Below are 24,093 nucleotides of genomic sequence, written 5' to 3' on the forward strand. Positions count from 1 at the left end.
TTGTTTTCATAACTGTCTCAATGACTGTCCATTAATTGTTTGTTATTTCATCTATTACTAATAGCTAAAGATCAGCCAAAAAGAAATTTAACTTGCCACTGAGAAGGAATTACATGGATTTCTCCTTTTAACCTAAGGAACTCTGAACAGAAAGCCAAATACCTCAGACTCTTCCTAAAATCTCTGACAGCCAGGTGGGACATCTGCAGTCCTCTACTCCCTTCCTCACAGTGTACTGGGATTGATGCTAAGTGTTTATACAATTAATTTTTATTTTTTAATTTTAGCATTATTAATGGTTGGTATTTAAAATGGTTTTGCAAAGACATGTAGTTGAAAAGTCACATGCATCCCACTCCTTTTTAAAACATCCAGGAATGTCACTGAAGAACTGGAACCATGGATTAAAGGTTAATGACTTATGCATATCCCATTTCTGAAAAGAAATGTATGTGACCGTATGTAAGAGTCCATGAATTATTTTAACATGGTTGATTTTGCATGTATGTGATGAAACTGCTACAGTGCCTTTCCTGTTTTATCAACAAAGCATCAAAAAAGATACCGCAGTGGTTGTGGTATAAATCCAGCTGCAGATATGGGACGGGTTTGTATCCAACTGTTACGGCCTGGCTAGGCGTTTTACCTTTGAATTATGAAGCACAAAGCATTATTGATTCTCTGGTAAGTTTGTCATATTTTCCTGCTTTCGTGTATCTTTTTCATTCAGCTGTCATCCAGTGATTTAATTCTAAATAACTCTTCATACAATATAAAACGTGGGCATGGATCAGTTCGCAGCTTTGAGGCCGGACTCTCCCCCTCCCTCTCGCCTGACGTTCAATGGGGGACTGCCTGCCCAGCCACCCCCCGGCTCGCAGCCCTGCCCGGGCTCGCAGCCCTGCCTGGGCCTGCCCTCCCCGCCCCGCTGCCGCGGCCCCAGCCGCCAGGCGTCTCGGTGGGGGCGCGCGAGCGGCCCGGCCCAACGGCTGCCGCCCAACGGCTGCCGCCCAACGGCCCGAGGCGGGAGCGGGCGCGCGCGGCCTCTTGCCTGTGAGGAGGACGGGAGAGGCGCCAGGGCCGGCGGGCGGCGGGACCTGCCTCCTCGAAGGGGTTTGCTGGGACACCGCTCCCTGTTCCATCTGTGCTGCTTGCGGGCCGGTCTTTCTCGCTGTTTATTTATAGCATTTATAATGCAGTTTATTTAAATGCTTCGATTTAAAATGTGTCCTAACAAAGCAAAAGCTGGTCTGGTCATGTTGTGAAGCGATAGAACCTTGGGTTTTTTCCCTTTTAAGTGTAAACTTGGATAGATAACTTGAGGGAATGGACAAGATCAAAAATCTGTGATCCTTTTAGTCTTCATGTTTATTAGTTAAATATTTTGCCACTCTGAGATAATGTGACTTAAGTCTCAAGGGACAATTCATTACCCTGTTTGAATTAATTGAACAAAGGTAAAGACTGAAGCAATTTTCTCAACTTCAGAGATAACAAATCCTGATTAAGAGGTAACGAAACCTAAAAAGTGTGAGAAAGGTCATGTATTATTTGGGCATTCCTCTTGACAATGTACAGGTTCATTTTGGTGATGGGTGAACAAGCAACTGCTAAATCATCTACCATTTTCACCTCGGATGCTGCTAAAGGACACGCAAAGAAGAGGGATGGAGCATTACAAGCTGCAAAATGGAATGCTTCTTTAGCATCTAAAATCAAAACTAAAATAATAAGTAAGTCCTGTTAAAATAAAGCTGAAGCCATTTACTGTACTTAGAATGTATGACTGCAGAAGGAATAGTAATTGTATTTAACATGATTTGCTGAATTGCTGCCTGGTAAAAATATTAATGTGGCATGTTGAGAATTTTAGGAGAGTCTGAAAGTTAAAGCACATGATTGTAAGTTGTTTATTTATCTAATTCTCTGAGTATTTTCAGTGCTTGCTTTTTGGCATGCCAGTGTTTTTTAAAAGAGTGTACTCAAGTGCATTTCTGACATCCATGTCCATTTGGGTCATCTAAAAACTGAGGTACCAAAATGAGTAAAATTGATGACCTTTTAAAATATAGTTGCCATAGTAAAATTCCCATTTGCAAAATGGGATTTATATAAAATTCTTCATTGAGTCATCTACTGAATCAAGGAAAACCACAAATATTAATCTGCTGATTTAATCACTTGCCAGAAGGTACTTTGTTTTCCCAATAAGTCAGGGTTAAATTCAAACATAGGTTTGTCATGGTAGGTGGTTGGGTTTTGTTTCTGGCTCTGACAAAAACAACACTATGGAACATCTCAGACCTTCTTCTGCAAAAGGTATAGAAACTATAAATGTAGTGAAACAGTGCTGTTTCAGAGGTCTCTAATTCAGCATGGCACAGCATGGCTAAGTGAATGTTGACTTCTGCTTCTCTTTCTGTGATCGGTGTGGCAAGAATTTTTGTTGTTTGTACAGATATATATTTATTTATTTATTGTTGTTTGTAGATATATATATTTGAACTTACTGTGGCTTTATGTCAAAAATACTGATTTTCAGTGAAAAATAAACAGTATAGATTAATAGTACTAATGTCCTTTAGAAATCTCCACGCTGCAGTAATAAAAATAATTCACTAAGCTGAATAGTAACTTCAGAGCATAATGTTTGGATTAACAAGGTTCCACTGTTGTTGTCTGTTTCCCAAAGCAAAGAAATAAGGTCTTGCAAATATTGGACTACAGATCACAGAAGTAATAACGTAAGACAATGAAGAGATGTAGTTGGAGCAGATTTCAAGCTAACCTTGCTCCTTTTTGTACTATAAAAGAGTATGGTCAGACTTGTCTCTACCTTGAGTTCAAGTTAACTCTGTGTATACTATGAATGTGAGGCAAAAAAAAATCATCTTGGTAATATGCAGTGTCACTGGGGAAAAAAAAAAAAAAAGACGTTCCTAAAACATTCTGTAACAGGTATCAGTAGGCAGGTTTTCATTAGGACAGTGGAAGGTATTTTTCTAATTTAAAGCTTTTTTTCTTTCTGTTGTCAGAACTCATATTTATGCTGCAAATGTTTGAGCTTTTTAATTTGTAAAATATGTATTTGTTTTTTAGAAGTTTGGAAATACTTTTATGCCTGTGAAACTATCGATTTTTAACTGCTTTCTTCTTAAAATAACCTTATTTTTAAAAATCCAGACTAGAGTAGAATCCATGCATGAAATGAACTTGAAGCTGACATTGTAGTCATCAGAATGACAGCCAACAGAAACAGTTTTATATTAGAAAATGTTAGGCTTTGCTATTGTTCCACCAAAACTACAGATAAAAATGTTGTTATATTGTGATAGCTAATGCAGAGAGGGCCTGGAATTGAAGCTGTTGAAAATCATATGATTTTTGTCTCCTTTAGATAACTCATCTATGTTTAAAGTATCTTTAAAACAAAATAATAGAGCATTAGCTGTGGCTTTGAGTGTGGAGAGAGAAAATTCTCGGAAGCTGAAGAATGAGAAGATTTTTCTTCAGAAGGAAGTAGAAAAGCTGCAGCTTCATAATATCTTGCTTCGTCAAAAACTAAACTGTTTGGTATGCTGCAAATAATATCATTTAAACTTAGATCAGCTAAACCAAGCTTTCCTCTTTTTTGGAAACTTAATCTTGCTTCTTAAAACTGTGGTTTAAAATGTACATCTCAGATTTCTGAAGTTATGTCATCTGATAGCATAGTATTCACGTTTGATTTTTCTTTCACAGGATTTTTTTTTACTTACTATTTTGTCCATCAGTGTATATGTCTATCCATAGCTATTTTAGTGTCAGCTTCACCTTTGTATTTATAGGTAGTGAGATGGTATTAAAAATCAATTTGTGCTCAATTGAGTGGAAAAACAAACAAACCAAAAAAAATTACAACTTAGATTCACCTTTATAGCTTGTCTTTTCTTAAGCCAGAAGCCACTTAAAATATATTTTTTAAATTACTTTTTCTTTTATATGCAGAATAAAACTCTTATAGAAATAGAAGCATTTTTGAACGATAACCTCTTAACTGCAATAGAAATAAGCAGTCTTTCTGAGGTAAGATTTTTTTTTAACTATTACCATATTGAACTCCTTTTCCAGGATAACGTCTTCAAAGCATCTAAATGAGTGCACTGTTTAAATTATATATGCATTTTAAAACATTTACCCCATTTCCTTAAAACTTGGGATGAAACCCTAGTGAAATCAATTAAATTTTGCTGTTGCCTGGACTAGAAATTAAGGATTTAATCTTGTTTACAAAGTATCTAAAAGTTAAGTATCAGTTAGCCCTGATGAAGTCATGTGGTTTAAAAAAAAAAAAAAAAGCATAGTACTTCAGTGTGTGGTATTCTTCACCACTGAGAGCGCTACTTGCCTGCCTTGCTTAGTGCTGCAATAAATATCTTGCATGTGGAAACTTTACCAGAAAACATAGTCCGTGTCAGTCCTTGTGTCATGGCAAAATTACAGTTAATTAAAAAAAAAATTATTTTTATTATCTGTTCTAAGCAGTTGCTTAGTGTTGCTCTGTGCTTCTTTATGTATAAAGCACTTTGCATTAGTTATAGCTACATTTAAAAAGTCTATACATTTCTTTGGGATGCAAGTAGGTTACAGATTTTGATAAGTTTTGCTACAAAATACTTTTCTTTAAAATTATTGTGTGTGTTTGAACATCATGCACATTTCATCGGTACTTCTGGGTTTTGCCCATTCATTATTTTTTTTCCTGTGGATATTTCTGATACTTAAAACATAAGAGAATATTCAACTGTTTCTCTTTCTTCCCCACTGTTGTTCTTTTGAAAGACTCTTCAGAGTTCTCTTCCTCTGTCAGCTGGTCCAAGTAGCCTTACTGATGGCCAGTTCAAGAGTACATGTCAGTCTGCTAGGTAGGTGGTTATATTAAATGTGGAAGTTGATAAGTGTCTGTGGATTTTTTTTTTTACAACTAATCTTTGTATATTGTCCCAGGTATTTTTGAGGTAATGAGAAACAATTTCCTTTCTAATTCAGAAATTATCTATTTGCAACTTGGCATTTACATGTAGAGAGAGTGGTAGACAAAACTTGTGTTTGAATAACTTGCTTCTTTCTTCATGGGATCTCATCAGCACAAAGCAGGATTTTCTATCATGAAAAATACATTTGCCCCTAAGATAGAACCAGATTTCATATCTGAGTTCTTGTTTTCTGCTTTTATATATTACTAAGGGAATGTTTTAAACAATTGAATGTTATGGCATAAAATGTAATAAAAGTCTTCACAGTAAAATTTCCTCTTTTCAGATCTGTAGAATTGCCAGTGAAGCTTCCTTTAATTGCAAAAGCTAATGCAAAACAGCAAGATAGCCCTTCTGTGTGTGAAATACCAAATTCTTATAAGTGTACCACTATTTTGTCAAAGGAAATGCATTCAGATCAAGTCAAGTTTGCATTATCATTGCCTTCTGGTACAAATAATCGAAAGTTAATTGAAATAGACCCGGTGGAAACAACTGTTCACAAAAATCTATTTTTAAAAGGTATGATGTATTTCTGTACAGGTGATTTATTTTTTGGAGCTATCTAAGAATTAGTATTTAATAATTCATTACTTGATGTGCGATACAGGAGGTATAGTAAGATTCCTAAACGGTAATAAACGAATAAAAAATAGAATGCTCACCCATAAGTATAGGTGTCCTGACAATCACTTGTAATGTTCATTGAAATAACACAGCTGAAATATAATAAAATTAATGTGAACAGAATAGAACTTTGATAAGATAACCAAATAATAACTGAAGTAGTTATAGAAAAATACATTTTTATTTATACCCAATTTCAAAAGTCCAACTTTGGTGAAATATGAAATTAGTTCTAGTTAACTAAATTTTTAAGGACCAACCACAGAATGTGTGTATTCAGGGGAAAAAAAAAAACAACAACCAAAACGCAGTTTGTAATTTTCCATGCTTCTGGTCCAACCTTCAGTAATCTGTCTTATTCTGATAACTATACTCTGTTCTCTCTTTCCCCAAGTTGCTGAAGTTTTTCTCTTTGCAGAAAATCAATTATGCACAGAACTAACTTGCAACAGTGCCTTCCTGACTCATGTCAAAAATACACAGTCTTTAAGACACTCTGAGGAGCTTACAAAACAATATAATGATAGTTCATTGCCATTCTGTGGACATGTGACTGAAAGAAAGAAACATGCAGTACTTCATAAGTCAAAACCACAACCGAATATAAAGGATTTTGATAAAAAATGTAGCTCAAATAATCTGCTTCATCACGGTATCAACAGCAGCAGCAACACCAATGACATAAATTTGCAGGAAAGTTCAAGTGGCTTGTCTTGTGTTATTCCTTCACCTCTTGAATTTAGCAATGAAAGTAAGGAGATGCTTTTTACTGACAAGATGAAGCCTGAAGAAACTGTTTATGATGCTGATATGGAGTTGACTGCCAGTGATATGGGTCAAGTACTCACAGTTACAACCAAAGACAAAGATAAATTACACCAAAATAAAAATAGTAATGCCAGTTCTGATAAAATATTAGGAAATTTCAGAAAAGTAAAATATTCTAAGAAGGATAAAGAGAAAATTAAAAGCACGACTGAAGTAAGTTCAAATTTGTATGCAGAAGAAAGGCACACTAGGGCTGACAATAGTAAAGTTTCAAAAACTACTGACTCACAAACTCAACTATTACAAAGTCAGACAGAGCAGCTACCTACAGGAAATTCTGTAGGGAAACAGACCTTGCTAAATACCCGCAAATATTATCAAGAACAAAATTGTCCAAGTAAAGCTAGAGGTACTAGGAGGACATACCAGGTTAACCTAATGAGTCCAAAAAACCAGGAGACAAATAAAGAAACTTTCTCAGAAACGTTTGAAGACATGGAAAGCAAAATACAAAAAGCAAACTCAAACTCATCTATTAACAAGATCCCACCAGAAATTTATTCTGCTGAAAATTTACCATTCCAGGCTAACACTTCGAATGTATTGCCTTTACAGTGCGACCTTCTGCACACAAATGAGAAACATAGCAGACCAAAAATAAACAGGAAGACTTTTCAAAACCCTTCTAAAATGAACACAGCAAAATACTGTAGAGAGGAAAATGGGCACTATGGAGAATATATTTCAAAAAAGTCTCAAACAGAGATACACCAACGTGACAGCAAGAGAAAACAAGATCAGAAGCATGTTATAAAGAGAAAATACAACAAAAAAAGTAGTTACAGACAAAGTGGAGAAACTGAAAGTGACAGCATTCATAAAACTGCTCAGAAAGTAGACCGAAAGAGTAGCCATTTTTCGCCAGGCAGATTAAAACGTACATTGGCAAAGGCTAGCCGGAATGCGTATGTAATACCAAAAGAAAATCTTACACAGTTCTCACTTTGTGAAAATGAAGAATTAAAAAATAAGGATGCATTGCATGCAGAGGCTGTTCGCGGAAATAAAATAAGTGAAACTCAGCAAATGCAAGTAGCTTTAGTTACTCAGAATGGTGTAGCTATGAATACACCACAAGCTAAAGAACAAGTTGATGATGATGCTAATATGTTAAAGAAAGTAGATTCTTCATCAATGGCACATAAAACCCCTCACATTAGTAATTCTCCTGATAATCAGGTAAAGAGCAAACAGAGGTTTAGTTCCGGTATTACTAAGACCAGATCAGAAAAAAATTATTTCAGGCATATTGATCGGGGGGGGCAGAATATTTTGGATAACCAGGAAGTCCCTCATGAGATAGATTCCTGTATGAGCAAGTTAAAGCCTACGGTTCAAAAATCAGAATCTTTAAAATTCTTACCTGTCGAATGTTCTAAGAATATGCCATTAAATGTAGATAGCTTTTTCCAGGAAGGTCTTTCTATTGTGGAGCTCCCAGCTCTTGATAACCACAATGCTTCCATGAACTTCTCTATACTGAAAAACTCTGAAATCTGTGGGGAAAATGATCATAATAAAGCAGTGGATGCTGGAAAAGCAGAACAAAAACTGGATCATATTTCTAAAGAGACTTACAAAAAGACTCTGACACCTTGTCATGGTAAGTGTATAGGTGAGAAAAAAGATGACATTTTGAATTAGGTAGTGCCTGAAATAGTGGTAAGGTATTTTCTCTTAATACTGTCCTCCTCTAATTTCTTGCTTAGAGTGGATAAAACAGGAGTGGAAAAAGGTAAGAATGAAAATCACTAAAATGATTCATATTCTATATCATATGTCAGTCACAATTTTTTAATTGTGGTAACTAATATCCTTGTTACTTCTCAGTATATTCCAAGATGACATTTATTTGGGCAGATGTAAATAGTCTACATTCTTGAGGAGCAGTTATAGTTGGAGCCTGTATTCGTTTTTCAAAGAATGTGATGGAATTCAGAAAGTTGGGGATAGAAAAGATACAATAGCTTGAGCTTTTGCACAGGGGAAATAAGAGTGAACTACATGTTCCCTTCATAAATGGAGAACATAGCTGGACTTAAAGATTTCATTTGTATTTCTTTAGAAACACTGCAATTCAACAGGAATTCTGAGATCTAAAAAAAGTACTTTCCGCAGGTTTTCTCTAGGCTCTACCCATGAGCAAACTTTCATGTGGCAACGTCTTTTTTAAGTAAGCTACTAAGTTAAGAAAATAATCAAACTCTAGTGTAGTCTGGAAAATAGGTTTAGACTCTTCTATCACACAATGAAATGACTGTAAAGGAGCTAAAGGAATATATGACTAACATGTCTATGCTAGAGTTTAAATATGCTTTAAAATGTAGCTTTGAAGTTTCCTAGCATGAGGGATCTATTTTGTAAACTTATTTATTCTCAACAAGTTCCTGTTTACTTCACTGTCTCTGAGAATGTCCCAACACCTAGACGGTTTCCTAGCTCAAATTAATAGTTTGAATCCCAAACTATCAAGCAAATACTGCCTTGGCTTCATTTGAATGCTAGGACACAATGGCCAAAAAAAGTCTTCTATTTTACATGACCATGGAATAGGAATATTGGCAGAATTAGACCATCATGCAAGGTATTAGACCTGGCAATTTGCAGTAGCATCTTCTCATCTTCGGTTCCTTCTTTGGAAGGTAGAAAAAAGATCCTATCATTTTATTAGCTTTAATGATAAATTAGTAAACCCTTGTGATCAGCAGCATCAAAGACTACTGACATAAAAAGCAAGCTAATAATTTGATCTTCATCCATTTAAGCATAGTTCAAAAACCAGTTCATTTTTCATCCTACATCCAAATCCATACCTTGAATTAAAAGAAAGCAAGGAAATGCTATCCATTCTGATGATGCCAGCTTTTCTGATCACTACCTTGAGGTGTACATAGAAATACACCTTGAAAGTCTCCTGTAATGAAAATCTGTATGTAGTTAGATCTATGTGAACATAAATATTCATACTCAAAGGCATCCAGCTTTCCTAAATAATGCAGACTTATAGATGTCTCAAAACTCTTGCTGCCTAAAAAGAAGCTGACCTGATCTCTAACCTTAAGCTTTAGGAAAAATTCAGAATAACAGTTTACTTTCACTTTAAAACTAGTACAAATCAAGATTGATTTGTGAGACAGCCAAACTTGGGAGGTTTTTTCATGATCAGAGAACCCTCTAATTTAAACCAAATGAGCATCGCTCTTCCTTAATGAACTCCTTCAAAAGACAATGCTTTTTCTTTTGCCTTCATAAACCAGGAGGGACTTGTTGCAAGTAGCCCAAAGTCACCTTAATATGCCTCTCAGAAGTAAAGTTAGCAGAAATCCAATGAAGAACCTCTGACATTATATCTCTGCTTAACATATTTCAGAAGACTGTTAATAAAATGATCAGTCTTACTCACTGAGATATTTTACTTGATCTCAGCACAGAATTCTACTACAGGGAAATAGTAATTTAGCATTATCAGCTTGACCATCAGTTAAGCGTGTGTATGCCACACTGCACAAAGCATTCAGATGCTATAATAAAGAAAGAAAATCTTCACTTTTTTGACAGGTATGTAAATATACAGTGATATAATTTGTTAGTCTCAAGGTAGGCACAACAAAAAATTCATCATTTATCCTGTATGTGTATTAATTTCCTCTGTGAGATCAAAAGCATCCATTTGCTGCCACAGAGGATTTAAGGTAAAGCATTCAAACCCAAGAAGTGAAGATAAGAGAGTTTTCAGTTCAGTTCCTTTGAAAAACTACATTCCAGATGTTCTCATCTGGATGCAGTAAATCTAAAACTTGACCTGTATCAGTGAGGAATGTACACTCTTGGAAGAACTTTTAGGAATACAGATTAAGACTATTTATTTCACCTTGGATTGCTGTCTGCATTAAATCTTAGTGCTTTTCAGAGAGACTATGATCTATAAATGGTTTAGAATTTTCTAAAATGTGGGCTAAATAATAATTTCACTATGTCTCCCAAGTTAACTAAATATTTGTCTCCAAATTACATATTGATTGTTTAGTATTACATATTGATTGTTTAGTATTAAATATTGATTGTTTAGTCTGGCATTCTGAATTGGTCTTAAAGGATTATGGAAAACTGACACAAATAGTACTTCTTCTACCAAGGCTTTTTTATGGACTATTCCTCTTGGACATGTTCAGTGGTTCAAAATACAAGGCATTGTAAATAGTTCGGTAGTATATAGTTTTGAAGATAAGGAGGCTTATGTTGCTATGCTCATTTTATGCATGTATGCTCAAAGAGCAGGCATAAAGTTGGAAAATGCAGTCCTAGGGAACTCTTGTACAGGTTGAATCTTCAGATTATACATGCATGTCCTCCCCCTGTATTCAAGGCCATGAGCTGTATGCAGAAGAAATAAAAAAAAAAAAAACAAAAAAACAGAAGAAAAAAAAAGAAATAAGAGAAATAGAAAAAAACTTTTTTTAACTGTAATAACTCTTGGGAGTCTTAAGCAGCTAGCTGCAAATTACATTACTTATGGGGCTTTCTTAAAATGTCCCAAGAGCCATGGCAGACCTCAAACAGCTCCAAATTTTGGTAGGTTGAAAGCTGCTGTAGTGGCATTTTCTTTGATTATCTATCCCATTTTTTGCTGAGCATCTTTAGAGCAGGAACAGTAACCAAAGTACCTGAATTAAGAAATACTAATTAAAAATAATTATTAATTGGAAGTTTACTTAATGATTCAGAAAATATTTAAAATGAGGCATATAAACTACTGTATTCACAGGGAGAAAGGCTTTGCAAGATCTGACAAATACTAGTACATGCTCTCACACTTCCTTACCCAAATCCCCCAAAACTTTAGAAGAAAAATCCGCAGCAGCATCTAGACAACGAGGAGCCGCTATTTGCTACAAAGAACCCAATCTAAACTGGTAGGTATACATAAATTAGGGCTTTTGTTTGTTTTTTGGAATACATAACTATCTCCAGTAAAGATTTGCTATTAAAACCCCCGAATAAAGAGTTGAACTATTTCTTTCACAAATCTGTTTCACAAAGATACTTCAGTGTTGATATAAAACATTTCCTATTCATGTGGCTGGATTTCCAAGTGCCAAAGTAAGACTCCAACAGTATTCAAGTCTCAAAATTTACATATAATGTAACATTTTATACTAGTAGTGAATAATGGTGAATTCTTAATGTTTGTCATGATATAAACCCCTTTAGAGGTAGATAATTGTAAATGTTATACTTAAATGTAAACTTATACCATCATAATGTCCTTGTCATATTGTCAAGTGGCAAGATAATTTATGCACTAATATTATATAATTCAGTCATTTTGCTTCAGCTAGCTGTATCTAATATAAGAAATCATCTGAGTTTCAGATATATTAATTTGACAATTAGTTATTTACCTCTCGGTGTTCTTAGCAAATTTAGTGGCACAGGATTTCTGAGACTGTTAAAAGACAAGACATAAATTGTGTAATAACTATTAAAATTTAAAAGAGGATTTTAAAGCCAAACTTCCATTAAGAAAACTAATATGTTTGCACTTACATTAATAGATCTAAATCCCAATGGACCTTTAAGTTGATTACTTCTGAAAATATTCTGAGAGTTTTTTGCCACAAAGTTTGTTGGGGTTTTTTGTTTGTTTTTTTGTTATTATCAAGTATAATATTAATTTAAGGAAAAATTATGCTGTGTTGTGTGTGTATTAGTAGAATGCATATTCATGAGGTAAAGACAGTATCAAGATTTCCCCATAGTAGTGTTGAGAGTGAAAGGATTATAGCAATTTACTTTATGACAAAGGTGTAAAAGGAGTATGTCTTCCTTTTCTGGCAAAACTGTGGGAGGAGAAGAAAATAAATCCACAAACTGAAAAAATTAGCACAATGTTCTCCTACACCATCAAAACATTTTTGTTTACCTCTGTAAGTAAGCAAACAATTAATTGAAGCAATGAAACTTAGGACAAACGGGCTAAAAGTAATGTAGGAAGTGTCTTTTCACTTTGCCACTGGCTTTTCAGAAACTTTTATGCCAGATAGTTTGTAAAAGAAATGCAAAGGGATTAGAGTTACATTTTTCTTTTACTAATTGAATTGGATGCTAAAATGCTGTAATATTATGATATTGACACATTCTCCTCTTTTACCCCACAATGATAAGGTTCGGTATTTCTGGAGGGAGACAGTAATTAATAACAGAAAAAAATGTGGATGTCACTCAAGTTTTTAGATTACTGTCTCCTATTTATATTTTATTTTCAATCTGCTGTCCTGAGTGGATACTGTTAAGCTCTTGGTTTAAATAATATTTTAGTTTTGTCTTATAGGAATAAGTTATGATTACTCACATATTAATATGATACAGGCCACATAAAAAGACTACTATTTTTAGCATTGTTTTGGAAAACAGTAGTTATCTATGCCTTGTTATTTCAGACATATTTATTTTCCATAAATTTAATTTCTTTAGTGTATCAAGCTTTCATTGAGAGTGTTTACTATTTGAGATTGTTATTATAATTACATAATTATTATAATTATAGTTACATAGGTGCTTGGTGATATTCATCCATGATGTCTTTTTTTTCTTTTGTTTACAGCAAATTAAGGCGTGGGGATCGGTTTACAGATATACAATTTCTGGATTCCCCAGTCTGTAAAGTAAAAAATAAAAGAAGTTTTAAAAGTAAATCAAAATTTATTTGAAGAAGACAAGATAATTGCCTTTATGAACAATACTTCTAAAATGGGTACAATTTTTTAAATATACATATGTTTAGCAGTATAGAGTACTTATTGTTCTTTGATTAGTAAAGGTCATCCAAAGTGGAATTTCCTGGAAAGGAGCCGCTATATAAGGGACACAGAATACTTTACTGAGGAAGGCAAATACAGGTTAGGCTCCACTCTTGTGTTTTGCATTTCTGGTCAGGAATTTATAATCTGTTCAAAGGGCTTGCAGCACTTCTTAATTTGTAAGAAAACTGTACGTTTTAATGAGAATTAAAAATAAATCACCTTTGCGAATTTTAATGTGAGTTATGCATATTTACCATGAGTAGAACCATTTCTCAATGCTGGTTGGAACAGACACAAGCATCCCAAATCTTAATAAATCTACTGAAATAGATGGAGACAGTCCCTTTTTTTTGGTAGTTGACTTTTGGATTTGACAAAAGCATACTGAAATTTGAATGAGGAAGTCGTATTTTGAGAAATAGTAGAGAAGTCTAGTGTCCAGAGTATGTGCCAGAGGCAGCCAGAAAGAAAATAGCACTGCAATAGAAATTCAGTAGTAAACAGGATCCAGACAAAGCAACACCTTGAGTTTCCAACTGAGAGTGCTAGTGTGACGACTGATACAACTGCATCATACCATTCAGCTATAAGGTTTTTGTACTGCTTCCCCTCTGGACCCTCATTGATCACTTCTGCGTTCCATAATGCACTGTCAGCTGACAAACGGTTTTCTGGCATTACCTGAATCATAGATGCTGCCAGCTGCAGGCTATAGCTCACAGCCCACACAACTTTTACAGATTACGTTGGATAAGGTTCAGGTTCATTTTGCAACCAGTATAGCCATAGCTCATTTTTAATGAGATACAAATAAGTTAAATTCTTTTGGTTATCGAAGGTGGTTCTTCACACAGTATGCAGTTATGCTGAGGAATTCCTTACTGCAGGAGTAGATGTTATTAATTTACATGGGCTTAAAAAATGATTGGACAAATTAATGGAACAAAAATCTGTGAGGAATTACCAGAAACACCATTTCTGGCACAGGATGTCCCTGAATTGCAAATTGTTGAAGGCTGGAAGAGTGTTCTGGAGAAGCCTCACTATGCATTTGACCAATTTTATACTTTTTCCAAGGGCATTCACTGTTGAAACCTTCAGAGCCCAGTTCTTTGGTTAGCTAGACCTTTGGCGTGATACTGTTTTTAAGAGGTGTAATGGATACTCTTAAATTTATAATGTATTCTTAAAAATACCAAACCAGACCATACTCTTCGTACTTCATTGTAGCTTCCATTGTAACCTGGGAAGGTGATGATGAAAATAGTCCTGGAAACTGTTTCCATACATGTTAAAGACAAGAAGGTGATTGGGAGTAGTCGGCATTGATTTACAAAGGGGAAATCATGCTTTGTTAACCTGGTAGCCTTCTACAATGAGACACCTAGCTTGGTGGGTGCGGGGAGAGCAGATGTTGTTTATCTCAACTTTAGTACGGCTTTTGACGTTATCTCTGATAACATCCCACAGACAAGCTGACGCACTATGTTAGTTAAGTGCCCAGTGAGGTGGGTTGAAAAGTGCTGAACCACCAGTCCCAGAGGGTTGTCATCAGCGGCACGCAGTCCAGTTGGAGGCAAAACACTAGAGCTCCCTAGGGTTTTGTACTGGGGCCAGTACTGTTTAACATCTTCATTAATGACCTGTATGACAGAGTGCAGCCTACACAAATTTGCAGTTGATACGAAACTGGGAGGAGTGGCTGAAACTGGATGGTTATGCTGCCATTCAGAGGCACCTGGACAGGCTGGAGAAATGGGCCAAGAGGAACCTACGTCCTTCTCCTGTGAGTTGCCAGAATTTCAGCTGCATAAGAATTTCAGCTGCATATTTCGACAGAAAAATGAGTCATACATATCAAAATGTACTCCTGGATATAGCTTTCAGTTGTGTCCATTCTACATGTAAGTCTTGAACTATAAGCATAAACAGTAAGAGGTACAGAAGCATTGTTTACAAATATTTGAGTAATACCACAACTGTTTTCTGTTGTGTTTTTTTTAATGATGGTCTGTAGCGCCAAGACAGCTTCCTGAAGGTCCTGTAAAACATGCCATGTATGAATTTGGAGTTAAATATGCCACTAGTGAGGTCGTTTACATAGGGGAACTTTATCCCCTAAACAGGGAGCTTGTCTAGCTGTGGTCACCAGTTCCAGAGACCATGCAAAGATTGTGAATGTACAGCAATAAGGACAGCAAGATGTTTTCAGGTAGAACCTCACCAGAAAAAAAAAAAGTATTCCATCAGTATGAAAATTCTTCCAATACGAAACTTATCTTATCACCCAGGCAATGTGATCTGTATTGTGAAACAGAGCTGTTAAAATTATTATCTGACAAGTTTTAGCAAACAGACTTTTCCTTTCTGAAACATGCTGTGTATGTCGCTACGTCAGCAAGACCATTATGAAGAGGTGCAGAAGTAGTTGGGAAGATAGATTCTATACTGATTCAATGTTATTTGAAAAAGAATTACACATAGAGTGGTTTTATACATTCTTTCTTGTATTTTTTTAAGAAGTTTGTAATTAATTGGGGCTTTTTAATTGAATGTTCTTGCTAGCTTTCACTGTTCATCAACATCACCAACCATGTCATGAGAAATCCCAAAGAAGTATCTGTTACAACTTGTGTTCCCTGTGCTGGCACTGCAGCAGCAAAGCATGGTGTTTTTTTAAATGGTTGTTTCTCTCTCTTGCCCATGGTTTGAAAGCTAGAAACAGAAGCACATGCTTCATTTTCTCAGAAAAAAAATAATCTTTTTGGAGTTGGTCTTAATTATTTTTTCAGTGAAGGTCCTGTTGTTCCACACAGCCTCAGGTGTTACCAGCTAGACTGCTACGGTGTTCCAAATAAAAGCATGTATTTTCAATGAAAGTATAAGGCCTAGGGCTTTATGCCTTAGTTTCTTCCATTCCTTTTAGTACAGATATCTTTCAAAGTGATAAAGAAAATGACCTGACAACGCGTAGAAGTTATTTTAAGTAACTCTGAAATCACATTATCGTTGCTACTGCCCTTCTTTCCTCATTTTCTCCATCCTTATGGTTTTTGTTGCTCAAATTGATGTTCTATACACAGAGAAAATTTACTTTGTTATTTTCTAGGATGCAGTTCTTTTAATTGTTCTGCAAAATGGTCACTTACTCTGGTATTGTGTAAATAACGTTACATTGCCTGTTAAATCTTCACTAAATGTGCTGCTTTTACCAGATCAGTTGATATATTAGAAGCTCTTGCCAGGAAAAAGATGTAAAAACAGCTCATGATATTCAAGATAAAAAATAATCTGTAGCTGTCACAAGGATTAAGATTATTTGACTGAGGGTAAGGTAATTTGAACTTCTTTTTATAGCTTCCAAGTTGTTTTTTCTCATGTTTATTCAGTCTAATTTTTTTTGCATTTAATATTTTAGTTTACCACTAATAAAGATTTTGATTGTTTTAAAATTTGTAGGAAAATTAATTCTATATCTTTAGATTAAACAGGAAGAGGAAAATATTTATGATTCTATAAACCCTTGCTTGCACAAGTAGCCCTTACCAATGCTTATAATACCTGGAAGTTACTGCCGATTATTTTGTGAGTGCAAATTAACGCAAAATTGCCGTTGGGCTCAGGATCACTACACTGCTGGATTTTACCACAATTTAAAACTACTTTTGGACTCGATGATCTTAAAGGTCTTTTCCAACCTATACGATTCTGTGATTCTGTGATTTGGAGATTTTACTGTTAGAAAGTAACAGCAGTTCACATTGCTAACGTTGCCGTTTTGCTCTGCAGGAACGTACGTGCCCTTTGAGAAAGCGTGAGGTATGTCTTCGTGAAAGGATCCAGTACATGCACCCTGCGATGAGCTCCCAACGTTAACAACAGCTGACCCGTGACCCTCCGGGCCGCAGCAGCTCGGCGGGCGCGGTGTCCCCGCCAGCCCCGCCGCGCTCCCCGCCCGCGGCCGCCCCCTGCGGCGCGGCCCCGGCCCCGCCTGCCAAGAGCTCTCCAGCTGCGGCTGCTGCAGCTGCCCGGGATTTCCTGCCGCTGCTGGTGCCGGGTCTGGGGTACAATGCCTCTGCAAGGGGCGGCGGGGGCTGAGGAGCTGATTTTCTATGTGAATGGGAGGAAGGTAAGTGTTGCGCGGAAAGAGTGTGGAGAAAGGGGGGGCTGCTGTTCCGGAGCTAACGCCGAAGGGTGTGGGCACAGATTTGGTTTCCTCGGACTTCTTCCTCATGGGAGTATAACCGAATCCTCACACAAGCCTCCAGAAGCATTCCTTCCCATCTCCTCCTTGCTGAGTAAGAAGCGAATCAGCCTCCAAGTATTACTTTAGTTAGGACTAAAGTATTACTTTAGTGTTAGGACACTAACACTTTCCTGCATATGGCAAGTGCTGTTGGAAGGGGAGAAGCAGCAGAGGAGGACAAACATGATTACAACATCCCGTTTTAGCTAGCTCTGCTGCATTTGGGGGAAAAAACATGTCAAAGTGAAAGGGACTTTCAGCTGAGTATCAAATTTGGCTGGTGAGCAAACTAGTTTTTCATTTGTACGTGCCTGGCTTCTCATCTTTGATGGTATCAGAGTAGAGGCATCAGATTGTATCAGATGTTCAGAGGCACAACAGAAAGTCAGCAAGACTCAGGTGCCAAAATATGGACTATTGACCAACATAAAGATAATATTGCAAGAACAAAATTAAACTGGTTGTTGATTCCATGCAACTGGACAGAACTAGCTGATTCTAAGCAATGGAATAAGAAATACTGTAATCGATCAAGAATGTAGGCATTTCTATTGCTCTATCCTGTTAGTCTGTTACGGCAAGTGAAAGTTTATGTAAAATAAAGCTGGAAGAAAAGTGGTTCCTGCTGATAGCCCTACAGGCTTCCTCTGGTGTTCATCCTGGTAGGTTAAAGTGCCAGGGAGACTTTAAAATCTGCAAATCATTAATTCTTTTTGCTATGCTGCCTCTATTGTAGCAAAGTTCTGCTGCATTTTTATTTCTAGCGTGGCTGAAGGTAAATTCCCTCAGTATGACCATTCAGTATGACCAGCAGTTATTTTTAGTAGTTGCAAGGTGCCCTAGCACTTCTTTCCTGGAAACATACCTGTCTGAGAAGGAATTTCCAGAAGGAGCCCAAATTCTCTTGTGCTCTTTGGCAATTAGTCTAGTTCTATGAGAGGGAACGAGAGAAGGATTCTCTTACGGCTTTATGGGAATGTAGTCTGTGCCCTGAATTTTGAAAAACCTTGGTTTCTTAGTTAAAGCTTGTTTTTCATTTCTTACTGCAGATAATAGAGAAAAATGCTGATCCTGAACAAATGCTGTTGTCTTATCTGCGAAAGAGACGTATCCTTTTCTTGTCTGCTCCCTTAAGTCACTCATTTGAAAGCCTTATTCAAGCAAAATTCTCATAAATGTTAATTAAAAGGTGATTTGCCAGGTTAAGGAAGTTGTGACTCCCTTAAGATAGAACAACCATATTAAATGATGTGTCTTTCTTAAGCCAAATACTCTTCAGTGAGCTGCTGTATTTTTAGCCTAGTTTCCTAAACAAACAAAGTTATGCCATCGGCATGATATGTATGTGTGTATTTGTGTTCCTTCCCTCTCCCCCCATAAAGAAACCTAAGAACCTTTTGGCGAGTATACATAAAGCTTGACAGAATAGGAGCCTCCAAGTTTTGTAGCAGTGTCTCTCCCAGGAAAGGGGAGATCTTGTGATGAGACCCTGAGTCTGCTGGAATTTTGAGGTAATCTATTTTTTTCTTATGATAAGAACTCCAAACAGATTTCTGAACTCAAAAACCAGGTTTAATAATAAGTAAATAGGAACAAGTGTTTTTTTAAAACAGAAAAAAAATTAAATTAGTTAGACAAGACAGAACAGAAGTTGGGACAGCTAGAGCTCTCATCCTGCCAGTTTTGTCTTTGCAGACAAGGTTCTTTCCTCCTGTCTTGGTTTCAGTCCACAGCTCAGTGGCTTTCTGGGTTGCTACAAATTGTGCAGCACTTTCTCTGATCTTTTCCTCTCTTTCTCTTCACCATTTCAGAGGTGAAGCCTGACTGTGTGTCTGCTCTGAACTGTTCTAATTAGAAGTTGTCCAAAATCTGCTGCGCCACAAGCTTATTTCCAGTGTTCATGAAGCTGTTGTGTAATATTCTGAACACATGTGCAGGGACTCACAGCCAGGAGCAGGAAGCAAATGTGGGGAAGAGCAGAATCTCTCCTTTTTGCAGCTTCCTAGACTGTCTCATGAAACATACCCCCCACAGGGCAAGTGATCTACTATGTACTATAGAATTCACACAGGAGAGTTCTTCTATTTGTCTCAAAAGAAAAACTTAAGTCAAAACATGTTTGTTACTGGTCAGTCATAAAGAGGAGTCTGGAGCAGAATAGGTTGCTGTAGTTAATGGAGCTTATGAAATTATTCTTCAGTAATTTGAACAACTTCAGACTCCATTGGACTATAAAAAGTAGAATCATAGAATAATTTAGGTTGGAAAAGACCCTTAAGATCATCGAGTCGAACCATTAACCTAACACTACGAAGTCCACCACTAAACCATGTCCCTAACTGCCACTTCTCTCATAAGTGTGATCTTTCAGATGAGATGCAAGGTTAATATCCTGACTATAAATGGGCCTTCTGGGAAAAACTGGGATATTGGTTTTAGTGTTCCACTGGAACTTCAGATATACAGCTATTTTGCCCATTACATGTTTTTTCCTTTCATATTTTCACTTGGAAAACTATTTTTCACTTCCTCTTTCTGTCCTAACTTACCCCTCTCCCAAAATAAGTCAGAGTCAAGTTTTCTGTTTTCTTGGGAACAGGATTTTGGTCATGTCATTCTTTAGCTTCAATCTTATTTTCACTGAAAATTTTAATCCAACATAGAAAGGAGTCTGATATATATGCTATCATACCAAACCAATTCTATGTTCCTTAGCAGTTCAGGAAAAAAGGTGGCCTCAAGCTTTTGAGCAGAATAAAGACCAAAGTGACACCTGATCATTTTTTTTCCCTAATGACAGCATTTTCAGTCCATCTTACAGGAACTAAGTATGGCTGTGGAGGAGGTGGCTGTGGTGCCTGCACGGTGATGATATCAACTTATGAGCCAGCTTCAAAGAAGATAAGGTATCCTTAACAGAAAATTTTGAAAACCACACAGAATTTTATGACCGTAGATTCCATTTCCAGATATGAAACTGTAAAAACAAAGTTGTAAAATCTGTACTTAATAGTAAAAGAATCCAAAGGAAGGGTCACTTTAATCCGACAGAGAATGCTGTGAAAAGTACTGTTCATTCAGCTGTGTTGTAAAGTTGCTGAAATATCATGCTCAAATGCTTAATTTGCTCATATATGCTGACAGCTCCTGCAAGGAGTTTTCTCTTTAGGAGGCATACATTTAACACCCTTTGTCTTGACCGCTGGAATGTGGCTCCTACCTGCAGCTGTGTTATATGACTGATGGGAAGGTAGGGCAGGCAGAAGTTTGAGTCTTACCAGCCTGTTAATACTGAACTCCCTCCCTACACCCCACCCACAAAAAGAAGGACTTTGAAACTCAAAACCAGAGTTTCATTAAGGTAAAAACTGGAATAAATTACTTTTAAATTGAGAAAACTCCAGTCAAATTGTTAAATGGTAACATGTCTTGTCTATTGAATATTTTTTAGGTGAGGAAAAAGTAAAAATGTTCCAGTTGTTCCTTTTGACGATTGCATTACATTGGAATGCAATACAAGTTAAAATCTTTAAAGTTATTATAAGAGTTGAAATTAAAACAGTCAGAATGACACTTGAAACATTTCAACTACAGTAAAACAAAACATTTTTTTGCTAATGATGAAAAGCTTTGAAGAATTTTCATTTTGGTATGTTGTTCCTATTTAGAATGATATTTATTTTACATCAGAATTTCCTTTGGGTCAGAAATTTCATTACAGATTTTCAGCAGTAATTCTTTACTTCCTGCAAACGACTACACCAACCCTCCCTTCCTCCTCCAAAACACACTTGACAGGTTGCTTGTGGGCAAGAGAGACAAGAGGGCAATTAGAAAAGACTGAATATTAAGGAAGATATAAATTCTACAGAACTGTCCTCATAGATACAGTTTTTATACTGGAGACAAGAGACACAGCTAGTAAGTGATCCCTTCTATAAAGCTTACCCTCTTCTCATTCCAAATGATGATAATGACTGCTTTGTAAGTATAAACTATGTCTTGATTGACCGCAAAGTAATATTCATGCATCTTATTATAATAACATTCATGTTCTTTATTCTCCTTTATGTTCCAAAGACATTATTCAGCAAATGCATGTTTGCTTCCCATTTGCTCTTTGTATGGTGCAGCAGTCACCACAGTGGAAGGTGTTGGAAGTACAAAAACCAGGGTTCATCCAGTTCAGGTGAGAGTACAGTATCACTGTGTAAGAGGATTACTGATTTCTTCCTTTGTATGGGCTGGCTTCAGTGGCAGTGCTTTTAGGGCATGGGAATTTCACATGATGATTATTCTCCCTGCTAAATGGTAACAGAAGACAACATGAGTTTCTGATGGTTGGTTGATCAAGCCTGATGAGATATGTCTCAGGATAGATCTTGCTTTAATACTGACAGCCTGATCAAATAGTTGGTATGTAAGAATTGTTGGAGTGGACCAGGCTTGTGTTCTATTTGGGCTAACGGTGCGTCTTGGACAATGCCCCTTTAGCTGGTGTTTTAGTATGAATGCAAAAAAGACAGAAGTCCACTGAACGTTAATTAGCTTCCTTAATAAGATATGCCTGGACATCACACACGAAATAATTATTCTTATGTGAGATTGCTTAAATTGTTCTACTTAAAAAATCTGATTTACTATGAAGACAACATTTAGTATGGCATCTCCCATTTAAGGAAGAGTTCATTAGAACGGTGATGTGCTCTGGATGGAGTGCTATTTGTGGTATTTCATTTCAGGAAAGGCTTGCCAAGTGCCATGGGTCCCAATGTGGTTTCTGCACCCCTGGAATGGTGATGTCCATATACACTTTGCTAAGAAACCACCCAGAACCGACTTCAGAGCAGATGATTGCAGCTCTGGCTGGTAAATATTTCCACTTTTTAATTTGTAGGTATGTCCTTGAACCACTTTCTTCAGATACTTTGTGTATGTGAGAGCATGTCTGTGTGAGTACACATGCCTGTATGTATGTACTCTATACAAATTGTGCTTCCCAGCAGAGTTGCTACTGGATACAGACCTTGTATTCCCTGTCATTCTTTTCTCCTGGAAAACGAAGCATGGAGCTGTGGATTGCTTCAGGGACAGGTGTTCAAAACATCCCTATATGTGTCTTTTGAAGTGCTTTAAATCAGACATGCAAAAATGATGTCATATTGGAGAAGTAGCTGCCTCTGAAGGTCTCTGAGATCCCATTACATCTGGAGTTGAGAATGTCATAAGCCTCACAGGAGAGCCCCTTTGTGGCAGGAATAAAACAGTCAAATAAGGTAGAGAGGTGCAGACCATCTTCACTAAGGGAAAGTGTGAGCATTTATTGCAGGTAAAATAGCCTTTTGTCATCTGTTGTGCTCACAGTGGAGCCAAAGGCATTTCCTGTTACTATGAGGTGAACTTAGATGGAGGTGTAATGTTCACCTCCTTCACTATTAGAGATAAGTCAGGGGGAAGGAAAAACCATTCTGAGTGGGTGAAGAATATTGTACAATCTCTTATTCTCCTGCATACTAAGCTGTAGTCAGCATTCCCTCTAGTGCAGCTCTCAAGTATTTCATACTTCCCTTGAAACACTAGCCTTTTTCCTCAGGAGCTGCAGGGTCCTAAGTCTTGTGACACTGATCTTTTTTGTCTTTCGGGGAGCTAACACTTCTTAAGCTTCAAAAATGCAAACCTCATATAAAGACATGACATTTTAAAGCCACATGCTTTAGAACAAGCTTTTCCTTACTGATTTCCTTTTTTCAGGGAACTTGTGCCGCTGTACTGGATATAGGCCGATCCTAGATGTCTGTAAAACCTTCTGTAAGGTAAGAAGTAGTGATGATAAGAATACTAGATTGTGCCCATTAGTGTATGTATGTATACAAACCATCAAGATTTTCATTAAGACCATCTCTTTCCTCTGTTAAGAGATGTAGGTCCGAGTAAGGTGTATAGTGGCCTACTCCATTACAAAAATTGACTAACACAAATTAACTTGGTGTCTAGCCTGGATTATGAAGAGTAATCTGAAGTAACTCCATGTGTTTTACTGTGGGTCAGTACTGGCATAAATAAAAGCAGAATTTGGATCGAAGTTCTTAGTAATTTATCATGTAATGCAACATGTCAGAAACCCACAGTGAAAGAAATGGGAGAGTGAACAGTGGGTAAAAGAAACAATGCAGAGCATCTATGTGTGTTCTCACAAGGTCAACTGAATTTCACATAGTATGAACTATTTTGTATTAAGGACTTCAACATCCGATGATTTTAAGCTATTTTTGAATATCACTTCTTTAACACATAATCCTTCCAATTTAGCTTATTATTAAACTTCATCTAGAACTTTATTGAAATACAAAGAGACACCCTTACCAGCTTAAGCAGGCTTTAACTCATTGCCATTCTGGGCAATATTTCACTAATGGAATATTCCTACTTTAGGAATCCGTTTGTTGTCAAAGGAAAGCAAATGGAAAGTGTTGCTTGGATCAGGAAGATGATTTGTTTGACAAGGAAGAGAAGGTAGGGTTTTAAGTATTTTACCTGTTGTATTTAGATATAAAACTTATAGAAATAATATTGC

At 36.6% G+C, this 24,093-nt stretch overlaps 1 protein-coding gene and 2 long non-coding RNA genes across 4 annotated transcripts in view; all 3 read left to right on the top strand.

The window, feature by feature from the left end:
* Nucleotides 1–353: 353 nt before the first annotated feature.
* LOC142414676 (uncharacterized) lies at nt 354–3,528 on the top strand. Its single transcript, XR_012777153.1, has 3 exons — nt 354–684; nt 1,579–1,733; nt 3,398–3,528. It is a non-coding gene; the product is annotated as an uncharacterized LOC142414676 (long non-coding RNA).
* A 459-nt stretch (nt 3,529–3,987) lies between these two features.
* Nucleotides 3,988–11,453, top strand: LOC142414817 (uncharacterized). Its single transcript, XR_012777220.1, has 4 exons — nt 3,988–4,065; nt 4,822–4,904; nt 7,884–8,073; nt 11,236–11,453. It is a non-coding gene; the product is annotated as an uncharacterized LOC142414817 (long non-coding RNA).
* A 5,720-nt stretch (nt 11,454–17,173) lies between these two features.
* The window catches only part of AOX1 (aldehyde oxidase 1), a 44,195-nt gene continuing 37,275 nt past the window's right edge, over nt 17,174–24,093 (top strand). The window contains exons 1-7 of one of the 2 annotated variants that reach the window (XM_075512011.1): nt 17,174–17,402; nt 18,569–18,626; nt 20,329–20,425; nt 21,600–21,708; nt 22,262–22,388; nt 23,271–23,332; nt 23,952–24,032. In XM_075512011.1, the coding sequence (XP_075368126.1) occupies nt 17,343–17,402; nt 18,569–18,626; nt 20,329–20,425; nt 21,600–21,708; nt 22,262–22,388; nt 23,271–23,332; nt 23,952–24,032 (594 nt within the window). In that variant the 5' untranslated portion in view covers nt 17,174–17,342. Of the gene's footprint in view, nt 17,403–18,568; nt 18,627–20,328; nt 20,426–21,399; nt 21,441–21,599; nt 21,709–22,261; nt 22,389–23,270; nt 23,333–23,951; nt 24,033–24,093 lie in introns of those variants that run through there. The other variant, XM_075512010.1, reaches the window with a different exon arrangement.

The sequence above is a fragment of the Mycteria americana genome, chromosome 9 (assembly GCF_035582795.1).
Source record: "Mycteria americana isolate JAX WOST 10 ecotype Jacksonville Zoo and Gardens chromosome 9, USCA_MyAme_1.0, whole genome shotgun sequence".
Classification (NCBI taxonomy): domain Eukaryota; kingdom Metazoa; phylum Chordata; class Aves; order Ciconiiformes; family Ciconiidae; genus Mycteria; species Mycteria americana.